General features: G+C 40.3%; 1 protein-coding gene across 2 annotated transcripts in view; it reads left to right on the top strand.

Moving 5' to 3' along the window:
* Nucleotides 1-5,078: 5,078 nt before the first annotated feature.
* Nucleotides 5,079-18,684, top strand: part of syk (spleen tyrosine kinase) — a 36,866-nt gene continuing 23,260 nt past the window's right edge. For both annotated transcript variants that reach the window (XM_038970784.1, XM_038970783.1), the window contains exons 1-4: nucleotides 5,079-5,343; nucleotides 14,286-14,758; nucleotides 15,433-15,593; nucleotides 17,411-17,549. In XM_038970784.1, the coding sequence (XP_038826712.1) occupies nucleotides 14,357-14,758; nucleotides 15,433-15,593; nucleotides 17,411-17,549 (702 nt within the window). In that variant the 5' untranslated portion in view covers nucleotides 5,079-5,343; nucleotides 14,286-14,356. The remainder of the gene's footprint in view (nucleotides 5,344-14,285; nucleotides 14,759-15,432; nucleotides 15,594-17,410; nucleotides 17,550-18,684) is intronic.

Here is an 18,684-nt window from a genome sequence, read left to right as displayed (position 1 = left end):
AGCTTCATTCCACGACAGAGGTAATAAAGTGGCCATTGACCAGCACAGCATTTTGATAAAACAGGACCATGTTTGCAAAACAATATTACACATTTAAGCTAACGTTTACAGAAATCAGGAATGCGGACAGGCTCTATAGACCTCTATTTCCGAGTGACTGTGTTCAACACACCACCAAGCTAACGGTTACAGAAATCAGGAATGCGGACAGGCTCTATAGACCTCTATTTACGAGTGACTGTGTTCAACACACCACCAAGCTAACGGTTACAGAAATCAGGAATGCGGACAGGCTCTATAGACCTCTATTTATGAGTGACTGTGTTCAACACACCACCAAGCTAACGGTTACAGAAATCAGGAATGCGGACAGGCTCTATAGACCTCTATTTACGAGTGACTGTGTTCAACACACCACCAAGCTAACGGTTACAGAAATCAGGAATGCGGACAGGCTCTATAGACCTCTATTTACGAGTGACTGTGTTCAACACACCACCAAGCTAACGGTTACAGAAATCAGGAATGCGGACAGGCTCTATAGACCTCTATTTATGAGTGACTGTGTTCAACACACCACCAAGCTAACGGTTACAGAAATCAGGAATGCGGACAGGCTCTATAGACCTCTATTTACGAGTGACTGTGTTCAACACACCACCAAGCTAACGGTTACAGAAATCAGGAATGCGGACAGGCTCTATAGACCTCTATTTATGAGTGACTGTGTTCAACACACCACCAAGCTAACGGTTACAGAAATCAGGAATGCGGACAGGCTCTATAGACCTCTATTTACGAGTGACTGTGTTCAACACACCACCACATGTTGTTATGTTGGACACCTACTGTACTGACAAGAAAAGAAAATATATTATTTCTCAATGACTTGTATTGCTAAATAAACAGGTTTAAAGAAATACAAGCAGTCACCACATTACTACAAGACAAAATAGCCTACTTAATCTCGCATGATGGTCTTGGAGGTATAAACGCAAAGCCTGTTTTCATATAATAACATAAAAGCTTTAAAGGGTAGTGGAATGGGATTAGTGTGGTGTGTGAAGAATCCAATACTTTAGTACAAATCACATGATTGTGGGAGCACCCCCTCTAAGAGTATGAATCAGGCTGTGTGAGAAGGTTTGAATCCTGAGCAACCTGCCTACACATTGTTTGAAGTACAATAGACCAACATAGCTACTGTGGAGTAGGCATTGTGGTGCTCATGTGAATTTCCTTTCTTTTTCAGCTTCAGACCAATACCTACTTATCACTTAAAATGTGGTTTTTAGTTTTTAAGTGTTGTATGCACTGGTTCAGTTTTCACTTGTGATCACTGTGCAACAAATACTTCAACACTACATATTGGCTGGGTCTAAAATGGCACCCTATTCCTTATATTGTACACTACTTTTGACCAGAACCCTTTGGGCCCATTGTTACAACCTGTTCCTGTTAGAAATCAAAATGACTTAGTGAGCAGATATTTACATGCACTTATTTATTTTCTTCTCCTCGAAAGATTCCGTAGTATGTCTGATTGGCATACATGACTGGTTTTACACAAACGCACACACACACACACACACACACACACACACACACACACACACACACACACACACACACACACACACACACACACACACACACACACACACACACACACAGACACACACAGACACACACACAAGCGCATGCAAGCACACAACACTTTCAGCTATTTTGTGACAACAACAGCAACAAGGTATTTTATTTAACTTTCTCCTCCTATCTCTGTGTTAACTTGCAATAGATTACATAGTATCTCTATGTTAATGTGCAATAGATGACATAGTATCTCTGTGTTAATGTGCAGTAGATTCCATAGTATCTCTATGTTAATGTGCAATAGATTACATAGTATCTCTATGTTAATGTGCAATAGATGACATAGTATCTCTGTGTTAATGTGCAGTAGATTCCATAGTATCTCTATGTTAATGTGCAATAGATTACATAGTATCTCTATGTTAATGTGCAATAGATGACATAGTATCTCTGTGTTAATGTGCAGTAGATTACATAGTATCTCTATGTTAATGTGCAGTAGATTACATAGTATCTCTATGTTAATGTGCAGTAAATTACATAGTATCTCTGTGTTAATTTGCAGTAGATTCCATAGTATATCTATGTTAATGTGCAATAGATTACATAGTATCTCTATGTTAATGTGCAATAGATTACATAGTATCTCTGTGTTAATGTGCAGTAGATTCCATAGTATCTCTGTGTTAATGTGCAGTAGATTCCATAGTATCTCTGTGTTAATGTGCAGTAGATTACATAGTATCTCTGTGTTAATGTGCAGTAGATGACATAGTATCTCTGTGTTAATGTGCAGTAGATTCCATAGTATCTCTGTGTTAATGTGCAGTAGATTCCATAGTATCTCTGTGTTAATGTGCAGTAGATTACATAGTATCTCTGTGTTAATGTGCAATAGATGACATAGTATCTCTGTGTTAACGGGCAGTAGATTACATAGTATCTCTGTGTTAATGTGCAATAGATGACATAGTATCTCTGTGTTAACGGGCAGTAGATTCAATTGTATCTCTGTGTTAATGTGCAGTAGATTCCATAGTATCTCTATGTTAATGTGCAATAGATGACATAGTATCTCTGTGTTAACGGGCAGTAGATTCAATTGTATCTCTGTGTTAATGTGCAGTAGATTCCATAGTATCTCTGTGTTAATGTGCAATAGATTACATAGTATCTCTGTGTTAATGTGCAGTAGATTACATAGTATCTCTGTGTTAATGTGCAGTAGATTACATAGTATCTCTGTGTTAATGTGCAGTAGATTCCATAGTATCTCTATGTTAATGTGCAATAGATTACATAGTATCTCTGTGTTAATGTGCAGTAGATGACATAGTATCCCTGTGTTAACGTGCAGTAGATTACATAGTATCTCTGTGTTAATGTGCAGTAGATTCCATAGTATCTCTATGTTAATGTGCAGTAGATTCCATAGTATCTCTGTGTTAATGTGCAGTAGATTACATAGTATCTCTGTGTTAACGTGCAGTAGATTACATAGTATCTCTATGTTAATGTGCAGTAGATTCCATAGTATCTCTGTGTTAATGTGCAGTAGATTACATAGTATCTCTGTGTTAATGTGCAGTAGATTCCATAGTATCTCTATGTTAATGTGCAGTAGATTCCATAGTATCTCTGTGTTAATGTGCAGTAGATTCCATAGTATCTCTGTGTTAACGTGCAGTAGATTACATAGTATCTCTATGTTAATGTGCAGTAGATTCCATAGTATCTCTGTGTTAATGTGCAGTAGATGACATAGTATCCCTGTGTTAACGTGCAGTAGATTCCATAGTATCCCTGTGTTAATGTGCAGTAGATGACATAGTATCTCTGTGTTAACGTGCAGTAGATTACATAGTATCTCTATGTTAATGTGCAGTAGATTACATAGTATCTCTGTGTTAATGTGCAGTAGATTACATAGTATCTCTGTGTTAACGTGCAGTAGATTCCATAGTATCTCTATGTTAATGTGCAGTAGATTACATAGTATCTCTGTGTTAATGTGCAGTAGATTACATAGTATCTCTGTGTTAACGTGCAGTAGATTCCATAGTATCTCTGTGTTAATGTGCAGTAGATTACATAGTATCTCTGTGTTAATGTGCAGTAGATTACATAGTATCTCTGTGTTAACGTGCAGTAGATTACATAGTATCTCTGTGTTAATGTGCAGTAGATTCCATAGTATCTCTGTGTTAATGTGCAGTAGATTCCATAGTATCTCTGTGTTAATGTGCAGTAGATTACATAGTATCTCTGTGTTAATGTGCAGTAGATTCCATAGTATCTCTGTGTTAACGTGCAGTAGATTCCACAGTATCTCTGTGTTAACGTGCAGTAGATTACATAGTATCCCTGTGTTAATGTGCAGTAGAGTCCATAATAGGCTATATCTGTGTTAACGTACTGTTTCTGTCATATGCTCGTGCAAACTGTTATGAATGACAAAGTGCAGTGCTTCTATGAGTGGGTAATGCTTTACTTGTCAATGAGTTACAGTACATACTCAATATGTATATTCCCCATATGTTTGATAAGCAAGTGATAATGTTTGTAATTGTTGACAGTTTTTTACAAATGTATCTGCTGAACTTTGGTATTAACATATTTTGAGGGTGTTCAGTGGGCATTACATGAATTCCAAGCTAACTGTATATGTATAGCACTCCAGCTGTGACTTCCTGAGTTGTGCAGTCAATGTGGCCTGATTGGCATACATGACTGGTTACACACAAACACACACACACACACACACACACACACACACACACACACACACACACACACACACACACACACACACACACACACACACACACACACACACACACACACACACACAAACACGACAGTTTAAACTATTTTGTGACAACAACAGTAACAAGGTATTTTCGGTGGAAATATTAAAGACGTCTACTATAACTTTTGCAGCTGTCCGACTATCGAAGATTAAGTTACAGATATTTCTTACATTTTTAACATTCAATTCCTTTCAATTACATTTTTTTATGAATTAGTTTTTTGTTAACAACAATCAAGTACCTTCAGCATTCGACTGTCTATCACTGTGAATAAGTCTAGAACTACATAAGTATGGAGTATAAAGTGCTGTACATTAATGCATAGGTAGGGTATGACCAATAACAAGACTGTCTTGAATCTGATTCATTTGTAAAACATATTTACAAATTGAAAAGAAAATGAAGCAACATATTGTAAAAAGCTTTTATCTAAATTGAGAGCAAATGCATTTAATTTCACTTGGCTTCAGCATCAATTCTTCACACTTTACTTTTCAACTGCTCCCATTATTGTTCACGTTAAGTCACTACATTACTGTAATAAGCAAATTCACTCTGGTCAGTGTTTCAGATTAAAAAAGGGAAGTAAAGTCATTAAGACAGGAAGTAGCAGCTAGCGACTTTTAAAAAATGAGGAAGCCTAAAAAACACTCCCAATTCACAATATGCTGTATATTATGTGCTTCACTGCAGTGTGAGAGGATATCATACATATGTATTAAAGTAGTAAACTGACTTATTATTGTGTTGTTGTAGTTGATATTTTTGTATTGTGGTGTTTTGAAATGTGTAGGCCCTCAGACGAAACGGTTCCTGGTGTTGCAACATTTGAAGTGACCTGCTCACATCCTGCTCAGCCCGCTAGCAGTTGAACATGGTCGCCTCAGCGCAGGGTCACAGATAGAAGCAGTGGAGCAGAGGAGTAGTCGTTTCTTCCAAGGTAAAGTCCCATTTACCTAATACCGTACATAATGGTTTGGATAAGTTTCAATTCATATTGTGCTTGAGGTCAGAGATGGTAGTACTGTAGTTGTTGTTGTTGTTGTTAGGAAGGTCAATTGTTTAGGGTCAGGCAACAGGGTGCCTGGATGGATCAGCAGACTGGGCCTTGGGAGTAGTCTGACGATGTACAGCACAGTAGCAGTCCTACCAAAGATTTATTCAACTCCCTCACTTTTTTAAAAACTTTAAGTAAATATGTGTCTTTTTTTTGTCAGTGTTGTCTTGCTTTGTTGCTGCGTTCCTTTCAACACATTTTGAGGGAAAACTTTAACACATTTCAAGCCAACCATTTCGATGAGCTCGGTCACAGTGACAAAGTCTTGTGTTAACATTTCTTGAGTAAATTTTTAAAAGAATGATAACAATAACAGTGGATAAGAATCATATGATTTGTAAAATATTGAATTGTATGCTGGTGAAAAACATTATATTTCATTTATATCACTTTTTCCAGCACTTAATTTGTATGGGCGGTGTGATGATTTGTTTGTGCTGACCTAAGACTCATCTCTGAATTGAGAATGATCTTTCAGATGTTATTGCGGGTGTAGCGAAATGCTTGCGTTCCTAGCTCCAACAGTGCAGTATCAGTATCTAACAATTCACTACAATACACACAAATCAAAAAGTAAAAATAATGGAATTTAAGGGAACGTTAAAGTTAAGACATTCAAGGGAAAGTTCATCCTTGAACCTTTCCTTATTGAATTCAGTCTATGGTCAAAGAAAGAGAATTGTGTCAGCGTAGAACCCCGTCCCCCCGTCCCCCCCTAGCCGCTTAGACTTTTAAGAATTGAATTGGTATTTCCATATATTTCTTGATACACCGCAGCTTGTAGATGCATCTTGTTGGTTCCTGACAATTGATAAGATCTTTGGTTTGCTAGCCTTTGTTGCATTAGAAAGATACATTTTTCAAAATAATTTCTACTTTGTGATGTACATTGGCAGACGATTGAACTTTCAAAGACTAATCAGCCTCAAAACCATTCTCGTTTTGAACATGTGATGCCACTGTCTAATCTTTCATCTCTTCATTTCCACGTTTGGAAATTTTTGGGGTGAGATCTGATTGACTTCTTGTTGAATTCAGGTTATAAATGAGGCCTACAATGAAAAAACAAATCCATCCTCTTCTAATTCATATTGGTTTATAATACATTTCTAGTGATAATGGTTCTATATTTATATTGTATTTTTAAAAATTTTTAATCCCAGGCCACCGTCCCCCGCAGGAGGCCTTTTGCCTTTTGGTAGGCCGTCATTGCAAATAAGAATTTGTTCTTAACTGACTTGCCTAGTTAAATAAAGGTAAAATAAATACAATAAATACAGTAGTAATAGATGGAGGTATTACGCAGCACAAGATACTCTAAAATCCACTCAAATATCATTCTTAGTTGATGCTAAAACAAATTTTGAGTCCACCAATTCACAGTTAAATAAAGCACTCCTGCTTTCATAATTGTCCCTTGTGGGATGAATGGAGTATTTGAATTGAATTCATTTAAAATATACTGTTGTGCTGGTACCTATAAAACATTTCTTCATTTCAGTTACCTATTAATACATAAAAGGAACAACCAAAGAGAGATAATTGAATGGTCAAAGGTTTATAAATAAAAGATAGACAGGAATTGAATTTATTGACTTCTTAGGTTTCCATTGACAATCAATACCCATGTAATTTCATGTGGTCCAACTTCGTTTTTTAAAGAAATGTAGAAAGAATAAATATTTTTGAGTTTAATAAAACATAACTTGTTGCAGGAAGAGTGTTATGTTAACAATCTGTGCTTCAATAAAATTCTGCCCTTTGTATTTAGAATACTAAACGGGTAGTTCCAGTTTCACACTATAACAGTTGGTACGTTCTGGTTCTTAATTCAAAGAAAACAAGACATTTCTTAACTTCTAAAAAAAAATGGTACTCATCGGGAACAAGAAAGAGTTCCAAACTTTCTTATCGTGAGATTATTGTGTAATGGCCTTTTACCATTACTAAGTAAATACAAGGAAAATAGCTGTAATAATTCAACTGTAAAATGTACATTAAAAAAATGTGCAACTCATTCTTTTTGTCTTCTTGTGCTGCTTTGGGGGGCATGGTTACCATAGCAATGACCTTTTTGTACCAAAGAGTTGCACTGCTTTCTATTTGAATCTTTTGTGGTACTGACTCCTTGTCATATATGAACACAGAGCACTTATATATTCATCCTCCTCATTCTTCTTTTTTAGCACCTGAAGTTTAAAAAAAAATTCAGTAAAAGGCTAGTTCACACCTCTGCGTCTGTCTATCTGTCTTTGGTGGGCTGCTAGTTTGAGGCTACAACAGGATGTCTATCTTCCATTGTTTTCAGTTCATTGTAGAATGTTTGTATAAACCCAGCCATGTTTAGTCTAAAATGTATACATTACCAATTAGAACTAAATTCTGTTAATGATTTGTAACCTCCGTTAATTCAATGTGTCTATGGTTAAGTTGGTTTAGTTATAATTGAGACCGTTTGTCAGCATTTTTCTAGGTCACTTATGTAACGGATGTGAAATGGCTAGCTAGTTAGCGGGTACGCGCTAGTAGCATTTCAATCAGTTACGTCACTTGCTCTGAGACTTAAGTAGTGTTGCCCCTTGCTCTGCAAGGGCCGTGGCTTTTGTGGAGCGATGGGTAACGATGCTTCGTGGGCGACCGTTGTTGATGTGTGCAGAGGGTCCCTGGTTCGCGCCCGGGTCGGGGCGAGGGGACGGTTTAAAGTTATACTGTTACATTGATGCTGTTGACCCGGATCACTGGTTGCTGCGGAAAAAGGAGGAGGTTGAAAGGGGGGTGAGTGTAACGGATGTGAAATGGCTAGCTAGTTAGCGGGTACGCGCTAGTAGCATTTCAATCAGTTACGTCACTTGCTCTGAGACTTAAGTAGTGTTGCCCCTTGCTCTGCAAGAGCCGTGGCCTTTGTGGAGCGATGGGTAACGATGCTTCGTGGGCGACCGTTGTTGATGTGTGCAGAGGGTCCCTGGTTCGCGCCCGGGTCGGGGCGAGGGGACGGTTTAAAGTTATACTGTTACATTGATGCTGTTGACCCGGATCACTGGTTGCTGCGGAAAAAGGAGGAGGTTGAAAGGGGGGTGAGTGTAACGGATGTGAAATGGCTAGCTAGTTAGCGGGTACGCGCTAGTAGCATTTCAATCAGTTACGTCACTTGCTCTGAGACTTAAGTAGTGTTGCCCCTTGCTCTGCAAGGGCCGCGGCTTTTGTGGAGCGATGGGTAACGACGCTTCGTGGGTGACTGTTGTTGATGTGTGCAGAAGGTCCCTGGTTCGCGCCCGGGTCGGGGCGAAGGGATGGCCGTAAAGTTATACTGTTACACTTACAGTGCCTTAAGAAATTATTCATACCCCTTGACGTGTTCCACATTTTGTTTTGTTACAGCCTGAATTCAAAATGGATTAAAGAGATTTTTTCCCCTCACCCATCTACACACAATACCCCATGATGACAAAGTGAAAACATGTTTTAGACATTTTTGCAAATGTATTGAAAATGAATTGCAGACATATCTAATTTGCATAAGTATTCACACCCCTGAGTCAATACATTGTAGAAACACCTTTGGCAGCGATTACAGCTGTGCATCTTTTTGGGTAAGTCTCTAAGAGCTTTTCACACTTGGAGTGTGCAACATTTGCCCATTATTATTTAAAAAATTCTTCAAGCTCTGTCAAACTGGTTGTTGATCATTGCTAGACAACCATTTTCAGGTCTTGCCACATTTGTTCAAGTAGATTTAAGTCAAAACTGTGACTCGGCCACTCGGGAACATTCACTGTCTTCTTGGCAAGCAACTCCAGTGTAGATTTGGCCTTCATCTCCCAGTGTCTGGTGGAAAGCAGACTGAACCCGGTTTTGCCTGTGCTTAGCGCCATTCCATTTATTTTTTATCCTGAAAAACTCCCCAGTCCTTGCCGATGACAAGCATACCCATAACATGATATAGCCACCACTATGCTTGAAAATACGGATAGTGGTATTTAGTAATATGTTGTATTGTATTTGCATCCAACATAACACTTTGTATTCAGGACAAAAAGTGAATTGCTTTGCCACATTTTTTGCAGTATTACTTTAGATGCCTTGTTGCAAACAGGATGCATGTTTTTAAATGTTTTTTTTATCTGTATAGGCTTCCTTATTTTCACAATTAGGATAGTATTGTGGAGTAACTACAATGTTGTTGATCCATCCTCCGTTTTCTCCTATTACAGCCATTAAACTCTGTAACTCTTTTAAAGTCACCATTGGCCTCATGGTGAAATCCCTGAACGGTTTCCTACCTCTCCGGCAACTGAGTTAGGAAGGACGCCTGTATCTTTGTAGTGACTGGTTGGATTGATACACCATCCAAGTGTAATTCATAGCTTCACCATGCTCAAAGGGAAATGTAATGTCTGCTTTTTATTTTACCCATCTACCAATAGATGCCCTTCTTTGCAAGGCATTGGGAAACCTCCCTGGTCTTTGTGATTGAATCTGTGTTTGAAATTTGCTGCTCGACTGAGGGACCTTACAGATAATGAATTGTATGTGTAGGGTACAGAGATGAGATAAAAAAATCATGTTAAACATTATTATTGCACACAGATCGAGTCCATGCACATTATTATGTGACTTGTTAAGCACTTCTTTATTCCTGAACCTATTTAGGAGTTGAATACTTATCGACTAAAGACATTTCAAGTTTTCCTTTTCTATTCATTTGTAAACATTTCAAATAACATAATCCCACTTTGACATTATGGGGTATTAAGTGTAGGCCAGTTTTAATCCATTTTATATTCAGGCTGTAACACAACAAATGTGGAAAAAGTCAAGGGTTGTGAATACTTTCTGAAGGCACTGTACATGAAGCAAATGTGTTATTGTGTCTGCAGTGAGTGACCCAAACTGATTTTTTGCACCTTGACCTTTATTAAAGGGCTATTAACTTACATTATTTCCCCCCCAACCAATTTTCTAAGAGAAAATGTATTGGTATCGAAGGTTAAAGAGATATTTCTCATGAACCTTTGAGGTTGTACCCTCTATAAAATATTTGATGAATTATATTCGATAACTTCAGTGAAGAATCACACTGGACATGGCTGACATCAGAGTCATTATCTGGCAGTCTTATCTTTGTCGGTCCTCAGGCCAGGGTAACTATCTGTCTGTCCTCAGGCCAGGGTAACTACCTGTCTGTCCTTAGGCCAGGGCTAATACCTGTCTGTCCTCAGGCCAGGGTTACTACCTGTCTGTCCTCAGGCCAGGGTTACTACCTGTCTGTCCTCAGGCCAGGGTTACTACCTGTCTGTCCTCAGGCCAGGGTAACTACCTGTCTGTCCTCAGGCCAGGGCTAATACCTGTCTGTCCTCAGGCCAGGGTAACTACCTGTCTGTCCTCAGGCCAGGGTTAATACCTGTCTGTCCTCAGGCCAGGGTTAATACCTGTCTATGCTCAGGCCAGGGTTACTACCTCAGACACTTTCCTCCAAAGAATTAGCATGACTCATCAGTTTCATTCCTTCACCAATTGCTTGTTACCATTGAAAACGTTGTCAGTCCAATAAGTCAGAAGGCTTTTCAAGTTTTCCTTGAAGATGAGAGGGAGACTGTTAAAGTTATAGTATCTTATTACTTTAAAAGCACAAACTGTAAGATTACCTGGCATTCAATGGCCATAACCAATTGATAGCAATACAAATAACTTATCATTGCCCAATTTTAGAACAACTGTCTAATCTTACCATTATCATAAATATGAACTGATCATGTTCATCTCATGGACTATCAGTCTTTGCATCCATAGGTGAAACACCTTCCCACTAACGAGATGGTAACCAGCATAGGTGAAACACCTTCCCACTAACGAGATGGCAACCAGCATAGGTGAAACACCTTCCCACTAACGAGATGGCAACCAGCATAGGTGAAACACTTTCCCACTAACGAGATGGCAACCAGCATAGGTGAAACACCTTCCCACTAACGAGATGGTAACCAGCATAGGTGAAACACCTTCCCACTAACAAGATGGCAATCAGCATAGGTTAAACACCTTCCCACTAACAAGATGGCAACCAGCATAGGTGAAACACCTTCCCACTAACGAGATGGCAACCAGCACAGGTTAAACACCTTCCCACTAACGAGATGGTAACCAGCATAGGTGAAACACCTTCCCACTAACGAGATGGTAACCAGCATAGGTGAAACACCTTCCCACTAACGAGATGGCAACCAGCATAGGTGAAACACCTTCCCACTAACGAGATGGTAACCAGCATAGGTGAAACACCTTCCCACTAACGAGATGGTAACCAGCATAGGTGAAACACCTTCCCACTAACGAGATGGCAACCAGCATAGGTGAAACACCTTCCCACTAACGAGATGGCAACCAGCATAGGTGAAACACTTTCCCACTAACGAGATGGCAACCAGCATAGGTGAAACACCTTCCCACTAACGAGATGGTAACCAGCATAGGTGAAACACCTTCCCACTAACAAGATGGCAATCAGCATAGGTTAAACACCTTCCCACTAACAAGATGGCAACCAGCATAGGTGAAACACCTTCCCACTAACGAGATGGCAACCAGCACAGGTTAAACACCTTCCCACTAACGAGATGGTAACCAGCATAGGTGAAACACTTTCCCACTAACGAGATGGCAACCAGCATAGGTGAAACACCTTCCCACTAACGAGATGGCAACCAGCACAGGTGAAACACCTTCCCACTAACGAGATGGCAACCAGCATAGGTGAAACACCTTCCCACTAACGAGATGGCAACCAGCATAGGTGAAACACCTTCCCACTAACAAGATGGCAACCAGCATAGGTGAAACACCTTCCCACTAACGAGATGGCAACCAGCATAGGTGAAACACCTTCCCACTAACGAGATGGCAAACAGCACAGGTTAAACACCATCCCACTAACGAGATGGAAACCAGCACAGGTTAAACACCATCCCACTAACGAGATGGAAACCAGCACAGGTTAAACACCATCCCACTAACGAGATGGCAACCAGCACAGGTTAAACACCATCCCACTAACGAGATGGCAACCAGCACAGGTTAAACACCATCCCACTAACGAGATGGCAACCAGCATAGGTGAAACACTTTCCCACTAACGAGATGGCAACCAGCATAGGTGAAACACCTTCCCACTAACAAGATGGCAACCAGCATAGGTGAAACACCTTCCCACTAACAAGATGGCAACCAGCATAGGTTAAACACGTTCCCACTAACAAGATGGCAACCAGCATAGGTGAAACACCTTCCCACTAACAAGATGGCAACCAGCATAGGTGAAACACCTTCCCACTAACGAGATGGCAACCAGCATAGGTTAAACACCTTCCCACTAACGAGATGGCAATCAGCACAGGTTAAACACCTTCCCGCTAACGAGATGGCAATCAGCACAGGTGTAACACATACTGACTTAACGAGGTGACACCAATCGTTGCGCCCTACGTGTTAATGAGCTATTCGTGCTAAATTCCAACCTCAAAAAATAGGTGTGACCCTGGACAACACCCTGTCATTCTCTGAAAACATCAAAGCAGTGACGCGCTTCCGAAGGTTCATACTCTACATCATCCATAGAGTACGACCTTTCCTCACACAGGAAGTGGTGCCGGTCTTAATCCAGGCACTTGTCATCTTCCGTCTAGACTACTGCAACTCTCTGTTGGCTGGGCTACCCGCATGTTTCAAACCCCTGAAACTTATTCAGAATGCCACAGCCCGCCTGGTGTTCATCCTTCCTAAGTTCTCCCATGTCACGCCGCTCCTCCACTAACTTCCAGTCGAAGCTCACATCATCTGAAAGACCCTAGTGCTTGCCTACGGAGCAGCAAGGGGAACTGCCCCTCCTTAACTTCAGGCTATTCTCAAACCCTACATCCCTACCCAAGTACTCCGTTCGGCCACCTCTGACCTTCTCTGTCATGGAACCCCAATGGTGGAACAAGATTCCCCCTAAGTCAGGACAACGGAGTCCCTGCCCATCTTCTGAAAATGTCTGAAACACCTACCTCTTTGAAGAGTATCTTAAAAACGCACTTATTTAAGAAACGTGTCTTTTCCCACTAGTATTGACTTTGCTGATAAATACTTTGAGAGGAAAATGTACTTGATATGATTGTGATATGTTGTTGTCTCACCTCATCTTAAGATGAATGTACTAATTGTAAGTCGCTCTGGATAAGAGCGTCTGCCAAATAACTAAAATGTCAAATGAACATGCTGCAGTAGAGACTCTAGGGTTGTGCTATCTGGTTGTCATACTGTGTGTGAACACGGCTCACTGAATTCTGCTTAGAGATGCAGTGAAGTGTTGCGGGCGTGTTTCACACTACATCTGCCACATAGGCCTTTACTGTAGAGTTACTGTGTGATGAGGCTGTCCTGTCTTTTAGAACTTCCTTGTATCAGTCATATAGCACAGTAGCAATATTGATGTAGGGTTTGAAATATATTAACCTTTTATTCAACATATCGAATTAGCCATAGTCAATATGTTGATGTAAGTTCTGTCTATGTAATTAACGGTCCCATATTGCCGCCCCATTGAACAGTAGTTACATGTAATAACAGTGTAGGTACAATTTGTTACATAGTACTAACTAGTACACAATATCTGTCATCATCAGTAAATGCAATTATTAGTAAAATAGGTTTTACTGAAGCTTTGGGTGGGGTTAGATGTGTGTGTAGTCAAGCGATGGTTAGGTACTACATTCTCACAAGTCGGATACCAACAGGTGTCATGCACATTTCACTGTATCGTGATCTTTTGAATCTGTTCCCTCTCGTAGGTCTCCATTGAGAGAGTCATAGCAAAGCTTCTTTCGGGCATTTCCAGTGCAGCCAAGAACCAGGAGACAAAATGGCCGACAATGTAAATGCCTTGCCCTTCTTCTACGGCAACATCACCCGGGAGGACGCGGAGGACTACCTGCGACAGGGTGGTATGGGCGACGGCATGTACCTGCTACGGCAGAGCCGGAGCTACTTAGGGGGCTACGCCCTGTCAGTGGCCTACAGACGGGAGTGTTACCACTATACCATAGAGAGGGAGCTCAACGAGACGTACGCCATCGTTGGGGGGAAAAGCCACCGAACCCCCGTGGATGTGATTGACTACCACTCCCAGAAGTGCGAAGGGCTGGTGTGTCTGCTGAAGATGCCCTACAACAGGCCCAAGGGCATGCAGCCCAAGGTGGGGCCTTTTGAGGACCTCAAGGAGAAGCTGATCAGAGAGTATGTGAAAAAGACCTGGAACCTGCAGGTTAGTAGAAATACTTGGGTTGACTGATTCATTGGTTAGTTGGTTGGTTGGTTCATTAATGTATTAATTGGTTGGCTCAGACTGAAGACAGACTGGGTCTCAACTTACTGTTGATTTGATTTTATTAGGATCCATTTTATGTATTTTTTGAGTAACAATAGTAGAGTACATAAAGTCCAATTTCTAAATGAAGTTGTGCATCAGCAGTGTATATCTTCTTTCTCAATAAGCCCATGTCAGCAAAAACATTTTATTTTGGTAAGTTACCAACCGGCCACACGGGTTGATGTTGTTAGTCACGCTCACTCAGATATCATATTAACATTACATAAGTCAGTGCAAAATGTGTAGTATAGCAGGAAATTTGTTATAAAATTGCACATTTTTCTCTCTACCACATGGCAAAATGAGTAGAATTGCATGAAATTAGTAGGAAAATTGCAAAATCTTCTCTCTGCCCAATGGCAAAATGTGTATAATTGCAGCAAACTTGCTTTAAATCTGAAAAAAATTCTCTCCACCCTAAGCCAAAATGTGCAGAATAGCAGGAAATGAGTTGTAAAACTGCAGGCTAGGATCGGCTATTTCTATCATAAAGGTATGCCTTCCCTATTGCTGGAAGCAGCCATAAAGTGGTCGGGGACAGGTCAGATGCCATTGTGTTATGTCCTCAGGGTGCGGCCCTGGAGCAGGCCATCATCAGCCAGAGACCTCAGCTGGAGAAGCTGGTCGCCACCACCGCCCATGAGAAGATGCCCTGGTTCCATCACACCATCACACGTGAGGACTCTGAATCACGGCTCCAGATGGGCTCTCGCACCAATGGCAAATTTCTGTAAGGGACCACTTAAAATGACTATGGCTGTCTATCGTAACATCCCATGGTTTGCTTTGAATGGCCACGGGTTAAACTGTAAGGTGTAAAATTGTATGTACCTGTCATAAGGTGTAACACCAGTCAACAAGGTTACTTAAAAAACTATGTGTCATGGCTGTGTGAAGTCCTGTTAGTAGCTATGATCTACTCTTCACTTAAACTTTGTAATTCTATTTGAGATCCTAACAAAAATCATGTGAGGATATGACATAGCAGAAAATTCTAAATGACAAAAACCTTTGTAGGTACTTTTTCCAAGCCAATTCTTGACATGTTCATGTCAGCTCTTATAGCTTGTAAAAAGAATGGTTAAAAGCAAAGTGATGTAGATTTGCTACGCTGAAAAGAAGATAGAAGACATACATGAGAGGTCTGTAGTCTAGACTATTTATAGTAAGATAAGTTTGTGCTGCGAGGCGGCAGCAGTGGCCTAGGCTGTAGAGAGAGAAGCAGGCTGTGGTTTCCGTTGTGACAGTTTGCAGAGGACTTCCTGGAGTGACCAAAGAGCAGGGGGGGGGAGTGAGAGGAGGGGGAGGGGTTTGACTGCTCTACTTTATCTCATAAGAACATTCTAGAAGGGGCTCTTTGCAGAACTTTCCTCAAAGCTACTTCTCAGCGTTCAACGTATTGAAAATTGTGTCCTATTTTATTATTTTGAATTCATTTAAACATTTTTTATTCTAATCCTGAATTGAATTGATAACATTTGTTGTAGAATGACCTCTACCTTGGTGTATACAACAAGAGCCTTTCCCTCCACAATTTCCATTACTTCAGTGTGTTTCAACAAATTTGGATTTATTTTTAATTAAATATGCATTTTCATATTGAAATATGCATGTTCCTATTTAAATATGCAATTTTGTATTTATATATGCATTTTCGTATTTAAATATGCATTTTCATATTTAAATATGTATTTTTGTAAACCATTTACTGTTAGGATTCTCAAATGCATAGAAATCATAAGGAATTCTGCAATTATATTTCACATGGGAATTCCATGAAACAACAGCTTCTATTTGTGAATGTCAATTCATCAATGTTGTCACCTAGTGTAGTAATGTATTTCATCAGACATTCTTATCCAGAGCGACTTACAGTAGTGAAAGCATATATTTTCATACTGGCCCTCTGTGGGAATCAAACCCACAACTCTGGTGTTGCAAGCACTGTGCTCTCCACCCACTGAGCTACGCAGGACTCATTATTCAATACCCGTAGCTCAGTTTCCTGTGTTGTGGGGTTCCTTTTCATCAAACTATCGACTACACAGTCACGTACCAATAGGAATGATTGTTTCGGAGTTTACAGTACTCATGCACCATGAGCTGTTACCGAAGGCATATCTACTGAAGAATATTAGGCCATCCAAGCACTGTACTAACCTTGATGAAAGTTAGTTTATTGTAAGTCTAGCACTCTTTCATGTACATATGTTAGTCATTTAGCAGATGCTCTTATCCAGAAAGACTTACAGTTAGTGAGTGCATACATTGGTCCTCCGTGGGAAACAAGCCCACAACCATGCTCTACCAACTGAGCCACACAGGACCTATATTCAGTGCCATAGCTCAGTTTCCTGTGTTCATATTTACATTTTAGTCATTTAGCAGACGTTCTTATCCAGAGTGACTTACAGTTAATGCGTTCATCTTAGAAGAAAGCTAGGTGGGAAAACCACATATCACAGTCGTAGCTGCCCTGACGTTAGTGGGAAGTTCGTGTCCACCTTCTTATGTTCATCTGTGTCTCTTCCATATGTCTCCCTCCAGGATCAGACAGCGGGACCTGAATGGTTCCTACGCCCTGTGTCTCCTACATGGGTCACAAGTCATGCATTATCGCATCGATAAGGACAAGGCTGGCAAGCTCTCCATTCCTGATGGGAAGAAGTTTGACACACTGTGGCAGGTAATATCGCAGACTGTAGAATTATTTAAGGTTCCACTTTAAACAAACTTCAATTTATAGGGCCAGTTTCCCGGACACAGATTAAGCCTAGTCCTGGATTCAAAAGTTTTACTCTCCATTGAAAATGCTTAGTCCAGGATGAGGCTTGATCTGTCTCCAGGAAAACTCCCAATAAAGCTATAATACAGACCTGATGGACGGGTTTATGCCTTGTAGGGCTAGATTCAATCAGATTGACAGCGTGCACAGCGGTGTTATGTTGGAGGTAGAACTGCGTAAAGCCTATCGCATGCTTCCCAGTCAAAACAGTTTGTGCATATATTATATTTAAGCAATTCAATTAATTCCTGAGGAGGTGTGGTATATGGCCAAAATCTCCTGGTACTGGCTAAAGTTCATGATGCCGTTGACCTAAACAAGAACCCCAGGACAAGTGTAAGCAAAGTGCCTCAATAGATCAAAGATCCACCACCATATTTTACAGTAGGTATGGGGTTCTTTTCTGCTCATGCAGTCACATATCAACGCCAAACCCGTCACTGGTGTGCGTGGCCAAAGAGCTCTATCATCATGTCATCTGACCAACCCGCTGGTTCTAAACCAAGTGCCAATGCCGTTTAGCAAACTCCAGGCGTTTACATTGATTGGATGACATGAAAATAGAGCTCTTTGGGCCACGCACACCAGTGCATGAGCAGAAAAGAGCCCCATGCCTACTGTTAAATATGGGGGTGAATATTTTGATGTGTCGTTATCTTCGCAAGGTAAAGTATTTTAAACAGGGGTGTGAATAATTTTTACACCTACCTTTAAAAAAATGTTTTAGGACTTATTAAAAAAAATCTCTTTCTCTGAACATTTGTATTAAAATAATAAAAATAAGAAAATTGGAGCATACAATATAGCTCAGTATTTAAATTATTTTATGCAGTCATTTTTGCTTATCTTTATCAAGGTAGACAATCATTTCTGACCCTACTGTACTATGTTGAACTAAGCAAAACCAGACAATGAATGATCTATCAATAAACAGCATCTACATATTCCTATTTGGCCCAAAGTACCTATGATAAATTGTGTGGTTCGAGCCCTGAATGCTGATTGGCTTACAGCCGTGGTATATGAGACCGTATAC

This window comes from Salvelinus namaycush, chromosome 31 (assembly GCF_016432855.1).
Source record: "Salvelinus namaycush isolate Seneca chromosome 31, SaNama_1.0, whole genome shotgun sequence".
NCBI classification, from domain to species: domain Eukaryota; kingdom Metazoa; phylum Chordata; class Actinopteri; order Salmoniformes; family Salmonidae; genus Salvelinus; species Salvelinus namaycush.
The sequence above is the reverse complement of the archived record's forward strand: the minus strand, read 5'-3'. Positions and strand labels throughout refer to the sequence as shown.